Source organism: Sebastes umbrosus, chromosome 13 (assembly GCF_015220745.1).
Source record: "Sebastes umbrosus isolate fSebUmb1 chromosome 13, fSebUmb1.pri, whole genome shotgun sequence".
Classification (NCBI taxonomy): domain Eukaryota; kingdom Metazoa; phylum Chordata; class Actinopteri; order Perciformes; family Sebastidae; genus Sebastes; species Sebastes umbrosus.
The window spans coordinates 13,126,330-13,148,411 of record NC_051281.1 but is presented as its reverse complement, the minus strand read 5'-3'; the positions used below and the strand labels follow the sequence as shown (position 1 = coordinate 13,148,411).

Genomic DNA, 22,082 nt, shown 5'->3' with positions numbered 1-22,082 from the left:
GTGCGAAAAAAAAAGTGTTTTTTGAACATTAAAGTATGAAAACATATTCCAGTAGAAACCCAAAATAAAAGTATGAACCTGAAAATGAGCATCTTTAAAAAAAACAAAAAAAACTACAATGCCCAGCAGGGCATTAGGAAATTACTTCCTAAAAATTAAACTATATATTTGAACCGTTTTAAAATAATTACAGCTCCAGTAGGAACAAATGAGCTTGTGGCTTAGAGCCACAGACAGGGTAAGGAAGCCAAACATATTAAGAGACAGACTAACACATTGTTGGTTTTGGTCTTTCCATGGAATTCATTAACAATAAGAAAAAAAAAAAGATCTCCATCTTTGTTATGGTCATAGCTGGTTAGTAAATACACATTACTACGAAAGCATGGTGTGCCATTTTTTCCCAAAATTAAACAAGAGCCAGTGTTTGCGTTGTAATTTAATACTGTGGGTGGATAAATTATGAAATTATGAAATCACAGGCGGGTGCTGGTTGGCTGTGATATTAACGATCAAGGCATCAGTGAGTGGATGGGGTTCAGGGCCCTCAGATGTTGTCCCGTGTGTCTGGGGCTTTCTAATTGGCCCATCAGGTGCAGCGCTGACCCCCACGCGACTCCTCCCAGTACATCTGTCCCTTCACGAGGAGGCAGAGTCTGTCTGAGCCGGGCTTATTATAGTAAGATAGATCAGGCGAGCTGCGTGCAGCTGTGGCCTTCGTCTCCTGTGGCTGTCTGGAATGTCTGACACAGACCACCCCTCCCAAAGTAAAATCATATGGAGGAAATGATGTCCGATGATGATTATAGTCTGCACATCCATGTCCAAAATGGGAGGGAAATCTAACCGGACACCTCTTCGTTCATTCTTAGTCTGTTGTTTCTAACCTGTCCTGCTCCTTCATTCATGTGTTTACAAAGATCCATGTCTCTGCGATTATGCTTCTTGAGTATTGTATTCATGTCTGGTGCGGCAATTTTAACATACATGTCAAATGACTTGCATATATTTTGACTTGACTGGGTTATAGTTGGTTTTAGCCTCCCACATTTATGAATTTTGCAGAGCGTATGTGAAACAGACACCTTTAGAGACACCTCGTGAATCACTTAATGCAGGGAGGACATCGTTGTTGCTAGGCAGCAGGCGAGGAGGCTCCTCATTTTCTGATTTAACAGCCTGTGAGGTTTGTCGGTGATTCTAGAGAGTATATCTGGACTGAAAGCCTGTAACCTTTGACCTCCAGGTGACTGTAGAGGTCCGCTGTTTTGTTGTCTTGCTACAGTGTGAGTGACAGCTGGTTGTCCTCTATGTCGCATTAGAGCCCCACTCTGACCTTTTCTCTCTTCTTTTCTTATCCGTCCTTCCCTCATCCATCCCCGTCCCCTCACTTCATCCATCTCTCAATCAATTTGTCTACACATCTTTTCTATCTATTTCCACCCCTTTTCTTCTCCATGTCTGTATTTCTCTCCATATCATTGTCTGTTTATTCCCCCCTACCCTTTTCTTTTCATCCCCTCCGATCTCATTGTGTAGGTGTTCCAGTCAACAGTCGCGTCTCCTCTAAAATCCAGCAGTTGCTCAACACTCTGAAGAGACCAAAGCGACCGCCGCTGCGAGAGTTCTTTGTCGACGACTTTGAGGAGCTCTTGGACGGTAAGCTGGCCTGAAAGTAATTACATTGCTTCTATTAAATCAATAAATCATGAAAAAACGCATCTGTCTTACTGTGGTTTGATCAGCATACTGATCAGAGACTTCAGCAGTTAAAGGCTGTATTTGATACAAACAATCCTGCTCTTTAAACATCCACTTTAAGATCTAATATCTTCGTAGCTTTCAGTGGAGTTTTCCAGCTTTGGCCGAGATCAAAATGTCATATTGACCTCACCACGCCTCACAAATAAACAGTCAAGGCACACCTTTACATCAGTGGTTGTTATTTTGTCTCTTGGTGGAGCTGAGACCACCAGGTGGGCTAAGGGAGTGGTTCACAGTGGACCTGCCCTGTCTAACCATTTCCTCCATTCCTACTAGCCCATCATGGGTTTTGGGTGACTCTCTGCCAGGCTGAATAAACACAAAGTGGCAGGAATAGTAATACATCAGCAGGTAATTGTAAAGCCTCCCTGACTTTGGCACATGGAACTGTGGCATGGCACGCCTCTGTGGTCTGCTTGGTGCGAGCAGCAAAACACACAGAGCTGAAATGGCAGCAGGCTTAACGCTATCTGTTCCTGATAGAGGTGTTTTATTTGGTGGGGGGACATCTTGCCAGCTCGGTTAAACAGTTCTGAATTCCATTTATGAGAGTTCAGGAGAGAGTGTGATGGGAGAATAGTGATGGAGAGATGGAAGTCAAAGAGCGAGTAGGGTGCTTGGTTGAGGGAGGAAAGTCGAAGGATAAAGGGAGCTTCGGCTTATTGAAAGGCACATGTTTCTCTAAGTTTCTCAGGAATTGGTATCTGAGGCAGCTAAGACTGATAAGGACAGAACTCAGCTCACATTTAATCCTTCAGCCAAGTCGGTGTCTTTCAATCCCCACACCGCTTTCATTACCCTGCCTCCCTTTAAAGGTACAGTGTGTAGGATTTTGCAACATCTAGTGGTGTGGTTGCAGATTGCAACCAACTGAGTACCCCCTCCGCCCACGCCTATCTTTCCAAGACTGCGGTAACGTGAGCCGCCGAGTGCAAAACTGTGGTGATGCCGTTCGCCTCGCTCAGAGGCCATCCTTACCATAATAACACTACTTTGGGAGCAACAGAGGTCAAACAGGAGCTGGCGGTACCATGGTTTTGCACTCTGCTGCTCACGTTACCGCAGTTTCACAAGCGTGTCAGAGAACTACGGTGGCCTTCAGGTAACATAAATACATGAAAGGCTCTCTCTAGAGTCAGTGTTGGTTTGTCCTTTCTGGGCTACCGTAGAAACATGATGGTGCAACATGGCGGACTCCATGAACAGGACCCGCTCCCTATGTAGATATGAAGGGTTCATTCTAAGATAACGAAAATACAACGATTCTTAGTTTCCGGTGATTTTACACTAATGAAAACATGTTTATGAATGTTATATTCAATTTCTGCCAATAGGTCCCCCAAAATGTTACACACTGTTCCTTTAAAGGGCCAGTCCGCCATGTTGCACCGTCATGTTTCCACAGTAGCCCAGAACGGACAAACCAACTCTGTTAACTTTTCCTGTTTGGGCCGGAGTAGATAACGTTACTTTGTCCCGTCGCCGCCACTCTCTCTCTTTTGCTTCACCACTCACTTCCCACGTACACACATGGACCGGCGTTGCTCCAGATGGCTCTAGAGAGGGCCATTCTCGTTTTTACGCTTGGCACACAGGACAGGTTTCAGTTCAATCTCCTCACCTCACCGCTAGATACCGCCGGATCCTACACATTGTTCCTTTAAGAGAGTTGTATAATAGATAAATTTAACATTTCTTTGTAATTCCCTCCACCAAGAAACAGGCATTCATTGAGCCACCCTCACACTGATGCCTCATTCTCTTCCCCATCTAGTCCAGCAGCCAGATCCCAACCAGCCAAAGCCAGAAGGCCAGCACATGAGTCCGCTGGAAGGAGAGCCTCTAGGGGTGGTCAACAACTGGCCTCCCTCCTTGCCAGCAGCCTTACAGCGGTGGGGCACCACGCAGCCCAAGAGCCCCTGTCTGACGGCACTCGACAACGCTGGCAAGCCCGTCTACACACTCACCTATGGTAGGCATCGACAATTACAATGGAGATGGAAAACAACAGCACCTCTTTTCATCCATACTGTGTGGGTTTTCTCTGTACAAATAATGGACAAGGAAGTGCCTACGTCTAGGAGTGTAAATCACAAGTTGCATCCCGACACAATAATATATTTATTATTTGGACAGCGATACAATAATTGCTGATATCACAAAGTCTGCCATGATATGATTTCAATTTGATTCAATTCAGGAGCCTAAGAGACAATATCATCATATGTCTATTCAACACAATCAGTTACATTTAAAAATATCATTTGACAATTTTATTACCGAGCTCTTCCAGACATTTAAATGAAAAACAATCTATTCTTTTTAATAAAAAGAATAAAAATAGACCTCCTGTTCACTATTAAGTGCCACATTTCTCGTACTTAAGCACTGTTTGAATGTTTAGGACGAAGGTGCGCTTGGATGGAAACGGTGACACAGACATGCCATGGGAATTTCAAAATAAAGGCATATCTTAAAGATGACGATATGTATCGATGTTTTCACTATGCATCGCTGAAATTGGATTGTTGATCACTGAATCGATACATTGATCCATATCGATGTATCGTTACATCCCTACCTGCATCCGTCTCTACACACAGTACCTTATTTTGTATTCTGGTGTTATTCTCAGCTATTGTGTGTGTTTTTATGTTGATTTGTGAGTCTGGGGTTGTTAAATCAAACGAAATATTTGACGTTCATATTTGATGTTCACCTCTGTAGGTAAACTATGGACCCGCAGTCAGAAACTGGCCTACACTCTTCTTAACAAGCTGAGCACCAGAAATGAGCCTTTGCTCATGCCCGGAGACAGAGTAAGTCCTGAGATAATGTTCAATGATGGTCAGTTGTATGTTACATTCCTTGTTGCATTTTGGGCGTTTGGCTGAGGCTCCTAAAACGATATTCAGCAAGTGCAAGACTGCATTTCTCTGAACATGAGTCCTTAAATTATCATTGTCAGCCTGTTTGAAATCTTGATATTTCTGATTGCTCCCTTGCAGAAGGCTGCATCTCTGTGATCGATTTTCAACCATCAGTTCTCATGTCCTTTCAAATATAATATCACAGCCTCATTATTTGTCAGGAGAAATGTTTAATTTCCGATCTCGTCCTTGCCTCCCATACTTAAACGTAAAACAGAACTGCGCATAACATCATACCGTAACATATTGTGTCTGTTATACGCCTGTAGGTTGCACTTGTTTTCCCCAACAACGACCCAGTGATGTTCATGGTGGCCTTCTACGGCTGTCTCCTGGCAGAGCTGGTACCTGTGCCTATCGAAGTGCCGCTGACCAGAAAGGTAAAGGCTAAAACCGTCTCCTGGGAATGTGTGATGTTCTGCATAAACAGTGAAGAGCATTAGTGACCCCTGCTGGACATGTGACCCCTAAATGAGAGCCTTAAAAGTTGTGCACACTTGTTTCAATGTAGATATTTATCCCAGAACATCTTCTCTCTTGTTAATGTGCTGCATGATTACAACCCCGGCAGCAGCATTATCTTCTAAATGTTCTAATTACAGAGTGTTATGATGCATCCAGCACATCCTTCAGCTCAAACTGAACCAAATTCACCCACATTAGTTACACAGGCTGAATATTAATGCCTGTTCTTGTTTGCCCTTTATAAGCGTACTGTTGGAAGACGCTGTGCTGTAATTAATGAGATTTGACGGAGGTGAAATGATATGTAATTCCAGTCAAAATAATAGATCACAGGCCAACTTTTCTCGGTAGTCAGAAACTCATTCGCTCAAATGTTTCCTCCCTCTCTTCCTCAATCCTTCTTTCTTTTTTCTATGCCCTTTTTCCATCCCAGTATCTCACATTTTTTCTGGCTTTTCTGCACAGTATGGTTTGCTCAGCGTGAGTCTGGCTTTAAGCTAATTTGCACAGCCAATCAAATATGAGTGAGCGCGTGTCAGATCTCAGGCTTCATTCCTGCTATGATTGGGCTTTGATGCTCGGCAGTAGGTTTTTAATAGTGATTAGCCGTCACTCTGCTTTCTTACCTGCTGCTTGTTTGATGTACGCTGCTCTGAGGTTTCCTCTTCAGTCGTCGTCCTTCTTTCTCAACGTTACAACTCCCATATTCCTTCCGAGCGTCATTCTGTTCTGAATTTTGTCGCTCTTAATAGTTGATTGTTGTGTGACAGACACGGTTTGAACTTCTACTTTTCATCCTCTTTGGTCCCCCAGGATGCAGGAAGTCAACAGATTGGCTTTCTGTTGGGCAGCTGTGGTGTCACGCTGGCACTGACCACTGACGCCTGTCAGAAAGGCTTGCCCAAAGCACAAACGGGGGAGGTAGCCACTTTCAAAGGTACGGTATGCTTTTTTTTTCATTTTGACTGTCTGTCTGCATAGTTACATTTGGTTTGAACTGACTTCATGTCTCCGTCTCTGCAGGCTGGCCGCGGTTGCTGTGGTTTGTGACAGATGGAAAACATGTTGTGAAGCCACCAAAAGACTGGCATCCTCCGATACGGGAAGCCAGTAATGACATCGCCTACATTGAAGTATGTGGAGTTTCATACCAATAAAGCAAATTTAGATTGATTATATTTTAATTGAATCATCAGCTCTTCTTTTTCATATAATCCACAACTGTTCAAATGTTTTTCCGTGTTTCTTACATCCAGTATAAAACCAGCAAGGAGGGAAGCACCATGGGGATCACAGTGTCCCATTCAGCCATGCTGGCTCACTGTCACGCCCTCACACAGGCCTGCGGCTACACTGAAGGTGAGGAGGACACTCTAGTACCTACACTTCATTTTAATCTGGTGGTGTTAGCGTGTGCTAAAGAGAGAGAGAGAGAGAAAGGAAGAAAGAGACAACTCAACCAGATTTAGTAATGATAAAAATAAAAACATATATACATTAGGCTTGACTTTTGGACTTGCTGTGTTGTTTCCCTCTTATTTATACTGCAGGTTAGATAACGCTGAGCACATTCATCAAACAAACCTATTTTATAATCTATGATATTATAGAATCCCCCTTCACGTTGCTCACAGATCCTATCAGAGTGTAATTACAGTCTAGTTTGATAAATGCAGCGTCTCAGCAGGTTGTGTCTCTTTCTGACAACGTAAGGCACCTCCTCTCCTCCAGTGTCCCAGTTTGGCTTTAAATAACTCCAAACAGCCCCTAGAGACTCTCCAGGTCTGTTTCTGAAACTCAGTTTGGTGCTTCGCTGAATCCAATACTGCTTCAATCAAGATTTAGTAGTAGACCTCAGAGGTATTTTTGGCATATACTCACAGGTGCTTTATTTTTATCATTGCAATTTTTCATGACTTTGTCATCAATTTCTTCCTAATGACTTCATATCATTGTTTTTTGTTTCTGTTTTAATTAGTGCTTTTTAAAGAGACCAATATATTGAAGTCCTAGGGTACCCCAGTCAGAAGCACCCAATTGCAGCCTGTGTAGTTTTGAAAGATAAAATGTTTGTCATGGGTCCTAATTTAAAGTATCACACACTATCAGGGGGGTTAGGGCACTCTGTCCATCATTTTGAAGGAGACAGATGCAGCAGACACAGATTTCCTCATGTGCTCTGTCTATTTTCATTTTACACAATATGCAAATGAACTAACTTTCTTGAAATAATAATAATTTTATAATATTTTTTGTTTTCCTCAGATGGCATTAATTACATTACTAATAATGTTTTGAAATGAAATATTTTGCTATGCTGGTTGTTTCTAACAGTAGTTTATTCTTGGGGTACCCAGGGACCCCAGTTGGTAGTATTTGTATGTTAAATAGGTTGGTAGGATGAGGGTTAAATGTCTCAAACCTTAATCTTGGGAAAATCTTCTTTTTGATTTGCAGCTGAGACCATAACCAACGTCCTGGACTTCAAGAGAGAGGCAGGATTATGGCACGGCGTACTTACGGTGAGTGGGCTTGAACCATCTGGTAATGCTAACAAGACGGTTATATAATTAGAAATAGAAGAGATTCAGTTTGCTGAAAAAGCGTGATTTATCTGACAGACATCTTCCCTATGAGGACATTATCAATATGTAAACACATTCAAACTAGTGATGTCTTAGTCATCTTGTCTCATAACACAAGAGTTTGAAACATGTCGTGGAATTTACATACAGCTTATATATCACCTGCTGTTACACGTTTAAACTCCTATAACAGTAGCCCAAACAATGTTTCATTTATACTCTTATCTCTAATAAAACCTTGTCATGACTCGCAGCTTGTTTACAGTGACATCATGTAGTTGCACTGCATTTCTGAAATATTTTGGTGCTTGTCTCTTCTCGTGGCAGAGCGTCATGAATCGGATGCACGTGATCAGCATTCCTTACTCCCTGATGAAAGTCAACCCCCTCTCCTGGATACAGAAGGTGCACACGTACAAAGGTGAGGGTCAGTCCACCTCGACATTTGTCACTTTTCACTGTTTGCTGCATCTCAGCCCGACGAAGAGGGAATCCATACGAGATAAACAAACCTAATTTTTTCTATTTAGTATGGAAATTGTATTATAGTGCATTGAGAAAAATCCTTTGGTAGCTCTGGCTCTATGGTGAAATGATAGTTAACCAACATGTTGTTATTGTTTTGAGTGTCTGTAAGCCTGAATAAGATCAAATTTTACTTCCAGAGAGTCTGTTTCTCATAACGGTTTTGATTCTCGCTGCATGTTTGACAGGGGACGATGGATTGGAGTAATAGTTTGTTGGACTCATTGATTTCTAGTCCAATTGTGTTTGCCCGTTGGAGGTCGAGGACATAAGGCCTGCTGCGCTGAATAAGATCCATCTCCTTTCTGGTCCAAGATTTGCTGAGTCACCTGTTGGCAACTGACTCAGACTGAGTCGTGCTGCTATTTGCTGTCAGATTTAGTGATCTGCTATTGGCTGTTAAGCTGAATGACAGAGGTGTTGATTGGGTGATCCTATTGTGAGCCTGTCTCTCTTGCCTTTGTGTCCCCTTTGCACAGCACGGGTTGCAGTGGTGAAGTCGAGGGACATGCACTGGTCTCTGCTGGCCCAGAGAGACCAGAGAGACATCAGCCTGAGCTCGATTCGCATGCTGATCGTAGCAGACGGAGCCAACCCATGTGAGTCCACCTGCAGGTTCTCATTTAATAAAATAACCTCAATAAATACCCTGAAGCCACAAGAGATTATCATTGATTTGTTTGTGTTTACTGGACTGACTGTGTATGTGTGTGTTATCACAGGGTCGATATCCTCCTGTGACGCCTTCCTCAACGTGTTTCAGGCACGTGGGCTGCGACCTGAGGTGATCTGTCCATGTGCCAGCTCTTCAGAAGCCATGACTGTCGCCATCCGCCGGTGAGCTGCTGTTACTGCACCCTATTAAGAACAAAAGCAACCTGCTACCGCTTTGCCTCTCTGTGCTGTTAAATCACACTGTAACATTAGCTGGAATCTGCAGGGAGAGGAGGGAGATTTGTGCTTCTTTAACACAGAGATGAGGCAGAGGATGTGTCAGCTTTTTGCTGATCACGGCGCTCAGTCATGGAGGAGGATTAGGATGACAGACAGACTCAAAACACATGCTTCAAATAGGCTGTTTTTGAGAAATAGTGTAGAGATGTAATGGATCCAGAGAGTCTGTATCTCATAGATTCATATTTTAAGGTGCCCGTACTGCTGCAATAAAGACAATGTACTAAACAGTGGTGGAAGAAGTATTCAGATCCTTTACGTAAATAGAAGTACTAATAACACACTGTGAAAATATTACAAAAATACTAAGTCCTGCATTCAAAACTCTACTTAAGTAAAAGTATGTAAGTGTTATCAGCAAAATATACTTAAAGTTGTGCAGTGAAATGTTCCCTGTCAGTGTTTTACTATTATATATGATGTTTCTGGATTAATGTTGCATTTTACTGCTGTAGATGTTGAAGATTGTACTAATTTTAACTCCTTTATATACTGTTAGGTAGTTTAATATACAGCAATGCATCATATTCTATAAGATCATCACATGATTGTAGCGTCTCTGTCCTGTGAGAACCACAAATCTCTAAAAAGTCAGTTTTTCATGAGAAAAATAGCCCTGTTTTCAGCTTTGTGACGATGTATTTTCCAGCTGATCCAATAGTTTATTTATCTTCACAAGTAGGAGAACTTTCTCAACACATAAAAAAACACTTCATCCTTCAGTTTATCAGAAAGATTCACATTAAAAATAACCTAATTTGGAGCTAGATGGTTTTCACCGGACAGGAAGGGGATAAAAAACTATAATTTCTGAAAAATAACTAAAGCTGTCAGTCAAATATAGTGGAGTAAAAAGTACAATATTTGCCTCTGAGATGTTGTGAAGTAGAAGTATAAAGTAGCATAAAATGTAAATATTCAAGTAAAGTATTTCGAATTTGTACTTAAGTACAGTGCTTAAGTAATTGTACTTAGTTACTTCCCAGTGGATGGCTCAGTCTGCTAACAACTGCTGTATTTGATGAACTAAGATGGAACTTGTATCAGAGGTTTTGTTTGCCATAAAAGGCAGAGATGGCTTAAACTACAAGTCTCTCCATGTGTGTCACTTTGTTCACTAATAACGAGTAATTGCATTAATAATGTCTTGGTCCTGCAGACCTCCAGAGATGGGTGTTCCTCCTCCAGGGAAGGCGGTGCTGTCTATGGGAGGGCTGAGCCACAGTGTGATCCGGGTGGACACAGAGGAGAAGCTCTCTGTCCTCACAGTGCAGGATGTGGGACAGGTCATGTCTGGAGGTACAGAGCACTGCGCTGCTTATTAACATTTTGTTGCTGTTAATGAGTAAAATGCTGAAGATAAAGATGAAAGATATATTTTTATAGTGACACCACCGATCACATGTTGTAAGATATTAAGAAAAACGTACTTCCACTATGTAAATGTTGACAATGAAATATTTTACAATAATGCTTTAACTTTTTTATTCAATGTCGTCATTAGCATAAAGCAGTTCTTCCTGTTGAAAAATGAAATTTTGCTGGAATGACCTTTAAAGGACCAGTGTGTAACAGTTAGGGGGATCTATTTGCAGAAATGTAATGTAATATGAATAAGTATGTTTTCTTTTAGTGTATAATCACCTTTAAAACAGAATTTCAAAACATTTTTATGACAATAATAAAGCAATTCATCCAATTAAAGAAATACATTTTGCTGGAATGAACTTTAATCAATAACTAACTTTTACTTATTGAACATTTTTTAACTTTTTAGTTCTCTTTTTAGAAGTTAAGAATTAAGATCTGTGAGCCAATTTAGACATCTACTTTAAATTATATTGTATTGCCCTCCTGTCATCATGTGTCTCCAGCTCTGGTGTGTGTGGTGCGGGTGGATGGGACGCCCTATCTCTGTCAGACAGACGAGGTTGGAGAGATCTGCGTGAGCTCAGGTAGCACGGGTGTCGCTTACTACGGACTCCCGGGGATGACCAAGAACATCTTTGAGGTTGGCGTCTTATTTCTTATTTGAATCCAGAGTGCAAATGCTTTCATAGACTTCCTCATATAGTTATTTTAATGGAAATTTTTTCTACTTCATCCATGAATGTGTGTGTTTTAATAGTGCTGTGTCTATTTGCAGACCATCCCAGTAACACCATCTGGGATTCCCATCAGCGACAGACCATTTACCAGGACCTCACTGCTGGGCTTCGTGGGGCCGGTAAGTTCCGCCTCATTAACATGCAGTTTTTTAACCTTACTTTACTTTGATGTCTGTCTTATAGTATTAAGATAGCCCTGTTTATTTTAACACAAATATATTTATTGGCATTTCGTTTTTACATACACAGTCACCCTCGTCCCATCTCCCTCTGTCAGTAATGTTTACTGAAAGCTGACAGCCCTGTGTTAAACATTATGAGTTGTGATATGTTGTAGTTTTGGAATCAGGCAGACGGTAGACACACTGGATATCATGTTAGTGGACGAGAGCAGGGCGGCAAAATTAGGTGAAGCCGGCAGATAATACCGGCAACGGTAGAGGGCATTGCTGTGGAACATTAAAATATGTTAACTTTTTTTTATTTAAAAACCAGATGTAACATAGCTCCCTCACAGGGGGTTAAAGTGTTTTAAGTTTGTAATAGAATATAGAGAGAGCTGCATTTTATAGCTACATGCATAACTAGAATAATTACATAAAATAATAGACACAAAAGAATTTTCTTTCATACATTTTATTCCATCCTTTGTAAACAATACGACATCCCCATACCAACATATTGTCATGCACATTTTGTTTTGCCGTCTTGTCATTCCAACAGACTGTTTGTTTGTTTTCCCGTGCTGTCCAGAGGCTGTTGTCCGTCTGCCGTCTGCCTGATTCCATGTGAATGCAGCATAAACCTCAAATAGACTTAATTTGTCATAAATCATCAATCTGTGTGTCATATCTTTTTGATATTCTACTCAACCTGCTCCTGTCCTAAGTGAAGGGATCAGTGTTTTATTATGTTCAATTTATGTTCTGCTGGGACCTCAATGAAATGGAGGAAAATTCATTTGAGCCAGAAAAATGATTTGGAAAAGATTCAACTGCAGTGTGTCCGTCCAGAAACAACATCCCAGTTACTCTGGATAATTCATAGACCTCTCTGTGGACAGTTTCCATAGTGACTATTTGTCCACAGAGAGCTCTGTTTACTTAGAAACCTTTGGCTGACGTTAGAGCAACTGTCATGTTTTTTTGTTTTTTACACGTTTTTTTAAATTAGCGAAGGAAAGAATCATATTTTATACAGCCGTCGCAAGCTAAATTCATCCAGGGCCAGACAAGAGTCGACAAATAGTGATATTTTTCATTCCTGAGCTGAAAGAGTTCTTTTCCCTTCAAGGAACCTTCAATTTCCAATGTACCATTACCTCAGTCAGGTGCTAGTTGTGTGGTTGCACACTGTACTTTAGATTGGGGTAAATGTCTAACGGTGTGTGTGTGCTTTGTGTTTCCCACCAGGACAGCCTTGTGTTTGTTGTGGGGAAGATGGAAGGGCTGATGGTGGTCAGTGGGCGGAGACACAATGCCGATGATGTGGTCGCCACAGCGCTGGCAGTGGAGCCCATGAAGTTTGTGTACAGGGGGAGGTAAAAGAGGAAGCTACACTTCTCTATCGTCTAATCTGCACTGTTTTCTAACTCTCTAACGCAGTTTGATTGCATGTAGCTGTAACAGTGTTTTTTTATGTGTGTTCCAGGATAGCCGTGTTTTCTGTGTCCGTGCTGCATGACGAGAGGATCGTTGTTGTGGCAGAGCAGAGGCCAGACGCCTCTGAGGAAGACAGCTTCCAGTGGATGAGCCGCGTCCTTCAGGTGCTTTTCACATCTTGTCACTTAGTCACAGATAACTGAAGGACGATACTTGTGGGTTTGCATGTTTTGCATATTGCATATTCTAGTAAGTGCAAATCAAATATACATAGTTACTATTACTCCTTACTTACTGTTTTCTACAGCGTGTCACAAGGTTTTAGATCAATTTTCGACCTTCAAGTTTTCATTGTTGTTTTATGCCAGTTCCTTATGAAAACCAATTTGCAGAACCTTCAAACTTCCTCGAGATAATTTATTATAGTGAATTATTCTTAAATCTGGGATGTTGAATGTTCTTTGAATGCATTAAGAGAGGTACTCAAGGATGCTATTGCTATGCAGCTTGAGGATACAAATTAAGTCAAGCCTTATTGCTTTGGAAAATTGTCATTAGTAAAGTCATGGTGTGTAGTTAATGTGGCGAAGAATAAAGAACCAATGTTATGGTCCCTTTACCCAGTCAAAGCTGAGGAAATGTCAATATTTTTCATTTTCAAATCTACATATTCATATAAAAGAGATTAATATATAAACTAGAATAACTGCAAGTTAAAACATCCCTTATGGTGTTTACTGAAACTGAAACTGGACCACAACTTTCTCTGATTTACTTACTAATTTCCACTTCTCCTCTGTTTCTGTTTCCAGGCTATAGACAGCATCCACCAGGTCGGGGTCTACTGCCTGGCTCTGGTGCCTGCCAACACGCTCCCTAAGGCTCCCCTGGGCGGCATCCACATATCTGAGACCAAACAGCGCTTCCTGGAGGGCGCCTTGCACCCCTGCAACGTCCTCATGTGCCCTCACACATGTGTCACCAACCTGCCCAAGCCGAGACAAAAACAGCCAGGTAGACCACCACATGTCCCAGCATGGATCTGGTTTATGTAGCATAAAGACTCGTTCATTTCTTCATTTTTTTATTGTGGTGCTTATATTTATGTCGATATGAATGTAAGTCTTAACTTCCCTGAATGTGGTTGGACAGAGGTCGGTCCTGCTTCTATGATAGTGGGCAACCTGGTGGCAGGCAAGAGGATAGCACAGGCCTGCGGGAGAGACGTGGCCCAACTCGAGGACAATGACCAGGCACGTAAGGTAGATAGTCATCCTCATTTCACCCGCTCATCACCTCAACACATACACTGCAGACACAGGTAAGCATGCACACTGGAGGGAGGGGAATCTGAAATACATGCAGCTGGTGGAGAGGACATGAGTTTGACTTACTGCTGTCTACACTATCTGAATAAACACAGGTGTTGTGTAATTCAGATTCCACTTCCATCATGTGTTATACCCATCACATAAACTCTACCCCATCACACCCACCTCGTGCCATCCATCATTTCTACGTTGTTTGTGTAGCGATTCATCATTGTCTCTGTTTGTATGTCTTTGCTGTGTGCTACTCTCTGTAGTTAAACTTGTGTGTGTCTCTCTCCTCTATAGTTCCTTTACATACAGGATGTGCTACAATGGAGAGCTCAGGCCACTCCAGACCATCCTCTGTTCCTCGTTCTCAACGCTAAGGTACTGCCTTTTCATCATTTTATGTAGAATTTAGTTTTGCCATTTCCTGGAAATTCAGTTGAGAAACTGTTTATAGATTAAAAAAAAACACTCAGAGCTGCAACAATTGTGGGAGAAAAATCTTCAGCTGGGCCAGATGTCTTCAGGTTCCCTACCACACTTTATAATTACTCTTAAAATAATAATTCAATTCTAATAAAGATTTACCGTAAAATCAAAGACTCTAAATTGCCCATAGGTGTGAATGTGAGCATGAATGGTTGTCTGTCTCTATGTGTCAGCCCTGTGATAGTCTGGCGACCCGTCCAGGCTGTACCCGCCTTCGCCCAATGTCAGCTGGGATCGACTCCAGGACGTCATCTTGGGCTTTGGGAAACACTGATAATTGACAATTAAAATAATTGTTAGTTGCAGCCCTACTAGCCATTTTCTTGAACTTACAACTTTTATTTCTGTAAAATAAAGTGTAGCCTAGCAGTGTAAATTAATGTGTTTTCTTATCTGTTGCTCCTCAGGGCACGGTGGCCAGTACAGCTTCCTGTCTGCAGCTGCACAAGCGGGCGGAGCGGGTGGCTGCAGCACTGATGGGACGCCTCAACACTGGAGACCACGTAGCACTCGTCTACCCGCCAGGTAAGAAATGCTCCTGCTACAGCTGCTGCTGTGCTTCTTGTCTTCACTATCCCTGTATTCAGTTTTTAAGTCTGTCTGTTAATCATAATCACACACCAGAAGAGACTCAATAAAGTTATTCCACTGTTATTCCATTGTCCAGCGGTTTCATCAGCTACAAGGTGTAAAATGTTAAACACTGTAGGTATAAACATTTATGTGCAGGGATCGACCTGATTGCCACCTTCTACGGCTGCCTGTACGCCGGCTGTGTGCCGGTCACCGTCAGACCCCCGCACCCCCAGAACCTGGCGACCACGCTGCCCACCGTCAAGATGATTGTTGAGGTAACCGCTGAGAGTCCGCTGACCTGCATCAAAATGCTAATTTAATCCCTCTCTGCACAGTTATTACAATCATTAAACCTGGTGAATGTATGGTTTAACTGAATTACACACAAAGTCAGCTCTGCTCCGTGAGGGTTGAAAAATGTGTGAATTAAAGTGATGTAATGTATTATGTACTAATCCTGTAGTATCTGTGTGTTAAAGGTCAGTAAGTCAGTGTGTATCCTGACCACTCAAGCAATAATGAAGCTGCTGAAATCCAAAGAGGCTGCGGCTGCTGTGGACGTCAAGAGCTGGCCCATGGTGCTGGACACAGGTGAATTATACACACATACACAGTTTATGTTCTCATGTTGCCACCAAAGAATAGGTTTTTAAATAAGCAAAGGACATGGTCTGTTTTTCTAAACCTCCTCTCCCTCTGTTCATCCTCTAGATGACCTCCCCAGGAAGAAGAATCCCCAGATGTACAAGCCCCCGACCCCGGAGATGTTAGCGTACCTGGACTTCAGTGTGTCCACAACTGGCATCTTAGCAGGGGTCAAAGTATGTGGAATGTTGAAGGACTCACTTAAGCCTCCTGGGTTCTTAAAGGGATAATTTCAATATCAGTTTAAGTTTACTCGATACACTAAAGCAACCAGACTCGCATAACACGGGAGTTGCTGGTCTACCGCTGCATCGATCGGTTGGTTTGTTTGTGTTATTGTGTGACTTTGATTACTTATACTTAAACTGATATTGATTGATTTCAAGTCAAATTTTCTGAAAGTTCTGAGCATCAAGCAACCATCCACACACTTCTGAGGTGTCAGTCAGTGAAATAATTAACGGATCCCTAAAAGCTCAAGGAGTTGTTTTTAAGTTGAATTTTACTAAAGGATCCAGTTTTGATGCATCATTCGTGTCTCTGTGTATCACATCATCTCCTCTAGATGTCTCACGCCGCCACCAGTGCCTTGTGTCGCTCCATCAAACTGCAGTGTGAGCTCTACCCTTCACGGCAGATCGCCATCTGTCTGGACCCCTACTGCGGCCTGGGCTTCGCTCTCTGGTGCCTGTGCAGGTAAACCTGAACAAATGAATGACCTTGCCTGTGCTAGTAGAAGAAACATTGAGTTGTTTCTTAGTGAAGGCTTTTTATTCTCTATGTTGTCCCACTCAGCCTCTCTGTCTGCATGCATGTTTCTGGTTTCAGTGTGTACTCGGGCCACCAGTCGATCCTGGTCCCCCCTCTGGAGCTGGAGAGCAACGCGTCTCTGTGGCTCGCGGCAGTCAGCCAGTACAAAGTGCGCGTCACCTTCTGCTCGTATTCGGTCATGGAGATGTGCACCAAGGGCCTGGGTTCACAGACGGAGGCACTGCGGGTCAGTTTGTCTCTTCAGGTGTTGAGCGTTGTCTCTTGGGAAGCAGCAAACTGCAGCATTTTCCACGACTTCAATTACTCCTTTTCCCTGTGGTGCTGTTGCTATAGCGCTGTGATTATCGAGACAGAGTCAGAGTCCTCGGGGTGAAACACTTCACTCCTGTGTATCTGTGTGCTCATTACTGTCTGCAGCACTTGAGACTCGTATTTTTTTTTACAAATCGTGTCTGTGGTTTAATGAGTAGAATCTGATTCTATTATATGAAAATGAAACCATTAAGTTTCTATCATCGGCTCCTAGTTTACATGCACCCACAGCCGTCTTTGCAAATTGAGTTTGATTTCACACAATTTGCACTTAATTATTATTATTATTTTTTTTACTGATCTAACTCTTCTTTTTTTCATCTGCAGTTGCGAAATGTGAACCTGTCTTGCGTGCGTACGTGCATGGTGGTAGCAGAGGAGAGGCCCCGCATAGCGCTCACCCAGTCTTTCTCAAAGATCTTCAAGGACTTGGGGCTTTCGCCGCGCGCCGTCAGCACCACCTTCGGCTGCAGGGTGAACGTGGCGATCTGTTTGCAGGTGAGCGGCTGGTGAAGTACGAAGGAGAGGAGGAGGAGGAGGAGGAGGAGGAGGAGGAAGAGGGTGGGAGAGGTCCATAGTTGTCAACGGTTTAGGGGGCAAAACTGGAAATGAATCTATGTAACGATTCAGATAATCATCCAAGAAATCATTGAAAAACGCAGGATTGGCAGCACTTTCAAAGAGCGAATGTTAATGATGATATAATGCAACTAGCTTACTAAAAAATAGGAAACTATTTCATTTTTTTACCAACTAATTTGAGGTGAAGGGAAATGGATAAAACTTTGTGTTTTATATTTTTGAACAATTGCAAAAACACAAGAGTTGTTTCTCAGTCTGACACATTTTTCTTTTTTTCCTGTGGCCCTTCGATGTTCTGTTTTATTTGTTTCTCCCTATCCCCGGTGATTTTGTTCGTGTGTGTGTGTGCATGTGTATCCACATCTATATTTATCTGTCCTGCCCTGTCCCGTCAGCCCAACAGGTTAGGGAAACTGGCTGAGCAGGTAACCGTAGGATAAGAGTTGCTGTTTGCTCATTGGGCTGCTGCTGGGTCTGTGTGTGTGTGTATGTGTCTGTGTGTTCATGTGTGTGTTTGTTAATGTTGCATGATTTATGAACACGCTTAACCTTAATTCACTGATTTTTCTCTCGGTTTTGTTTGTCTCTGACAAGCTTCGGCTTTACGTTACCGCTATTCATTTTAGCCGAGTCTGACCTGAACCGACTGCTTTATGATGCATTATACCATCTAGAGCTAGCAGCATGAACTCTGCCCTGATTGAGTTAATATGGGGTTGCCATGTCAAACCCTAAGATCCTTATTCCACAATGTGATACAAAGATTTACACAGAAGAAGAATCGTTCATGTATGTTTTTGTTGTTGTTTGTTTTCAGTTTTACCGCACTTAGTTCAAGGTTCAAGGTTCTTTATTTGTCATTTGTCAATTCCAGGAAAGCAATCATTGGCATTGAAAATCTTTGGTCTCAGTTTCCTTCAACAATGCTCATAAAATATATATATATAAAAGGGGAAAAAGTAAAAGTAAAAGCAAAGTAAATATAAAATAGTAATGTAAATGTAAATTTGTCATTTTGTTGACGACAGTATTTCAGATGGGGAAACTGTATTGCACATGAGAATAATAAAATGATGGGGTAGTAGCTGCAGACGGGTGAAATAAGTCTATGTCCAGTCTATCGACTTAGAGTCTCTGACACTCAGAGGGAGGAGTTGAAAAGTTTGATGTTCGGCAGGAATGACTTCCAGCCAGCTGTAGACCCCACACAGCGACTCGATGCTAGCTGGTGCTCTGACTAAACAAAGGAGTGATGGAAACCATAATGCGTTGTGACCAGTCTCACAACAGTAATGATGACTAATCCCAAAGCAGAAGGAATCAATATCTGACACCCAGAATCACAACTTGAGAAATGGCTCAATTAGAATTCAGTTGCATGGCAGAGCTATAGATATTTAATCCAAACAAATGGTGCTCAGACATTTTTAGACACTTGAGTGCATTTTGTTTTGTCACGGAAGATAAACATTTGAAGGAAACAGTTCATTTATATTTTTTTATAGCCTTCTAATAACAAGCATCTTACACTTGTTAGAAAACAAACCGGCAGCATTAGAGCAGGTGAATCTAACTGTGTCTGTGGCTACATGGTTGAGTTTTGCCAAAGTCCTAACTATCGTAGCCTGGCTGGTCGGCTTCTGGCTGCCCCCTCGCCCCCCTTCCCTGCTTTGTCAACAGTTGTATCATAATCAGCTTCCACTTCCCCTCCACTCAGGCAGCATACAGCATAAATGTCAGCGCTGTTTGAGTTATATTATCAACTCATGTTGCCCTCTGCTTGTTTTTCTCCAGGGCACAGCCGGACCAGACCCCACTACCGTTTATGTGGACATGAGAGCACTACGACATGATAGGTAGGGGGCGCCACCACGGACAACAAGAGTTCTCTTTGAGATATAAAAGTGTACATGTCCAGACAGTTCTATGCATTGTGTAATTATTAGGGTGGTACATCAGTTTCTAGCATATGAATAAATACTACAAATCTTTGAACCGTTTTGACTGTTTTTCACACTTTTTTTTACACATGTTGTAGAAACGGAATGAAAATGGCGATATGAAACTTTGTCCTTTTTTTTTTCTTCAGGGTTCGCCTGGTAGAGAGAGGGTCGCCACACAGCTTGCCACTGATGGAGTCTGGGAAGGTACGTCATCATGTAACTAAAACACTACAAACAACTGTGAGCTCACACTGCAAAAGGATTGCTCTTCTCTAAAGCTTTGAGACTTATTACTGTCATATTACTGTCTGTTGCAGATCCTTCCAGGAGTGAAGGTGATCATTGCCAACACAGAGACTAAAGGACCCTTGGGAGACTCCCATCTAGGAGAGGTAAGTCACAACCTCATCTGATTTGTTTCACCGTCGCCTGTCCCACAATCCGTGCGTTTACATCGCCTACCGAATAGGTCGAAGCTTCATTCATAACGCTGACATTCAAATTATTATTATTAATAACTTACAGAAACATTGCGTGCAATAGTCCACCTTCTCTCTCTCTCTCTCTCTCTTTTACACACATCATTTCCAAAATTCACAACATATGTTTATTTAACGAAATATTCTACTTCAGTCCATATTTGTTGGTATTTAGCCTTTCAAAAACAAAATTTTTTTTCACTGTGGTCAAAAACGGTTTACTCTCCTGTATCAACGGGGTGGTTTAGCAGCAATGTAATGGCACCATAACATTACATTTATACAACCAAAATAACACAAAATCATATTTTTCCTATTTTTTTAGGGTGATTTTAGACTGACATTTGAAGCCTCATTCAAAAACCTCAATAAAAACTACAAATGTAAAAGAAAGACTCGCTTTCTTCCATATCTACTTTTGATTTTGTAGTGGTGATTTCACATCATTCGGTGGATTTTTGCTGTTAAATGAGCGGGGGCCTTTGGGTGCTGACAACATTGAGGGAATTTCAACATTGTTCATGATACAAAGCTGGTTGAAAATCAGCAAAGTATCTCTTTTAGTTATCAGGTTACAGTCGGCTTTCTGCAGTAAACTGATCTCTTTTAAACGCCATATAAACAAGACAACAAATTCTCTTTTTATATAAATTTTGGATGACGACATTACTAGATCCATAACTTTGATCAAAAGAGCGACAGATGTGTGTGATCATCTGTGTAACAGTTACCATTATTCTGTGTGTAACACAGGTCTGGGTGAGCAGTCCTCACAACGCCACAGGCTACTACACAGTTTATGGCGAGGAGGCGCTGCATGCTGACCACTTCAACACAAAGCTCAGCTTTGGCGACACACAGACCGTGTGGGCGAGGACGGGCTACCTGGGCTTCCTGCGGCGCACCGAGCTGACGGATGCCAGTGGAGGTGAGAATCAGCTGCGCTCGCTCTAACTCGCATTGCTTTTGCCGTAAGCTGGACTCGTACTTTGATTTTTGTCACCACAGAGAACTTTAGGGCTGTCAATCGATTAAAATATTTAATCGTGATTTATTGCAAATTAATTGCACATTTTTCACATGTTCAAAATGTACCTTAAAGTGAGAATTGTCAAGTATTTAATAATCTTATCAACATGGGAGTCCACAAATATGCCTGCTTTATGCAAATGTATGTATATATTTATGATTGGAAATCATTTAACACAAAACAATGACATATATTGTCCAGGAACCCTCACAGGTACTGCATTTAGCATAAAAAATATACTCAAATCATAACATGGAAAACTGCAGCCCAACAGGCAACAACAGCTGTCAGTGTGTCAGTGTGCTGACTTGACTACGACTTGCCCCATAATGCATGTGGTTATCATAAAGTGGGCATGTCTGTAAAGGGGAGACTCGTGGGTACCCATAGAACCCATTTCCATTCACATATCTTGAGGTCAGAGGTCAAGGGACCACTTTGAAAATGGCCATGGCAGTTTTTCCTCGCCAAAATTTAGTGCAAATTTGGAGCGTTATTTGGCCTCCTTTGCAACAAGCTAGTATGACACGGTTGGTACCAAGGAGGTTAATTAAAAATCACAAGTTGCGTTAATGTGTTATTATTGCGCTAACTTTGACAGCCCTACTAAAGATATTTCTACCTCCTGTTTTCCTCTCTAACATCACCTCAATCTTTGCTTTACTTAACTTATGTGACTGTGTGTGTGTGTGTCTCAGAGCGCCATGACGCCCTCTACGTGGTGGGCTCTCTTGATGAGACTCTGGAGCTGAGGGGAATGAGGTATCACCCAATCGACATCGAGACCTCCGTTATCCGTTCTCACAAGAGCATAGCTGAATGGTGAGAAATTTACATCACTGTTTTATTACTATTCTGTTTAAATTATTAGTTATGTAGTCATATGTTTATCTAGCAACATGAATTCTGACTACTATCTTGTCTGTCTTTCCCTTATGCTCACCTTCTTTATTCGTCTCCTTCCTTTTTTCCACCTCCTCCTCCTCCTCCTCCTCCTCCTCCTCCTC

At 42.0% G+C, this 22,082-nt stretch overlaps 1 protein-coding gene across 3 annotated transcripts in view; it reads left to right on the top strand.

Annotated features, from left to right (window-relative positions):
• Positions 1-22,082, top strand: part of dip2a (disco-interacting protein 2 homolog A) — a 100,649-nt gene that overhangs the window by 76,455 nt on the left and 2,112 nt on the right. Inside the window, exons 8-39 of one of the 3 annotated variants that reach the window (XM_037789661.1) lie at positions 1,540-1,659; positions 3,539-3,736; positions 4,492-4,583; positions 4,964-5,074; positions 5,973-6,096; positions 6,183-6,292; positions 6,416-6,518; positions 7,617-7,681; positions 8,072-8,165; positions 8,749-8,868; positions 8,992-9,106; positions 10,383-10,522; positions 11,098-11,234; positions 11,370-11,450; positions 12,744-12,871; positions 12,982-13,096; positions 13,745-13,946; positions 14,085-14,194; positions 14,549-14,629; positions 15,145-15,262; positions 15,467-15,588; positions 15,793-15,904; positions 16,025-16,134; positions 16,524-16,654; positions 16,787-16,955; positions 17,369-17,539; positions 18,019-18,048; positions 19,418-19,479; positions 19,713-19,770; positions 19,884-19,958; positions 20,799-20,973; positions 21,774-21,897. In XM_037789661.1, the coding sequence (XP_037645589.1) occupies positions 1,540-1,659; positions 3,539-3,736; positions 4,492-4,583; positions 4,964-5,074; positions 5,973-6,096; positions 6,183-6,292; positions 6,416-6,518; positions 7,617-7,681; positions 8,072-8,165; positions 8,749-8,868; positions 8,992-9,106; positions 10,383-10,522; positions 11,098-11,234; positions 11,370-11,450; positions 12,744-12,871; positions 12,982-13,096; positions 13,745-13,946; positions 14,085-14,194; positions 14,549-14,629; positions 15,145-15,262; positions 15,467-15,588; positions 15,793-15,904; positions 16,025-16,134; positions 16,524-16,654; positions 16,787-16,955; positions 17,369-17,539; positions 18,019-18,048; positions 19,418-19,479; positions 19,713-19,770; positions 19,884-19,958; positions 20,799-20,973; positions 21,774-21,897 (3,703 nt within the window). The remainder of the gene's footprint in view (positions 1-1,539; positions 1,660-3,538; positions 3,737-4,491; positions 4,584-4,963; positions 5,075-5,972; positions 6,097-6,182; positions 6,293-6,415; positions 6,519-7,616; positions 7,682-8,071; positions 8,166-8,748; positions 8,869-8,991; positions 9,107-10,382; positions 10,523-11,097; positions 11,235-11,369; positions 11,451-12,743; positions 12,872-12,981; positions 13,097-13,744; positions 13,947-14,084; positions 14,195-14,548; positions 14,630-15,144; positions 15,263-15,466; positions 15,589-15,792; positions 15,905-16,024; positions 16,135-16,523; positions 16,655-16,786; positions 16,956-17,368; positions 17,540-18,018; positions 18,049-19,417; positions 19,480-19,712; positions 19,771-19,883; positions 19,959-20,798; positions 20,974-21,773; positions 21,898-22,082) is intronic. The other 2 variants (XM_037789664.1, XM_037789663.1) reach the window with 2 other exon arrangements.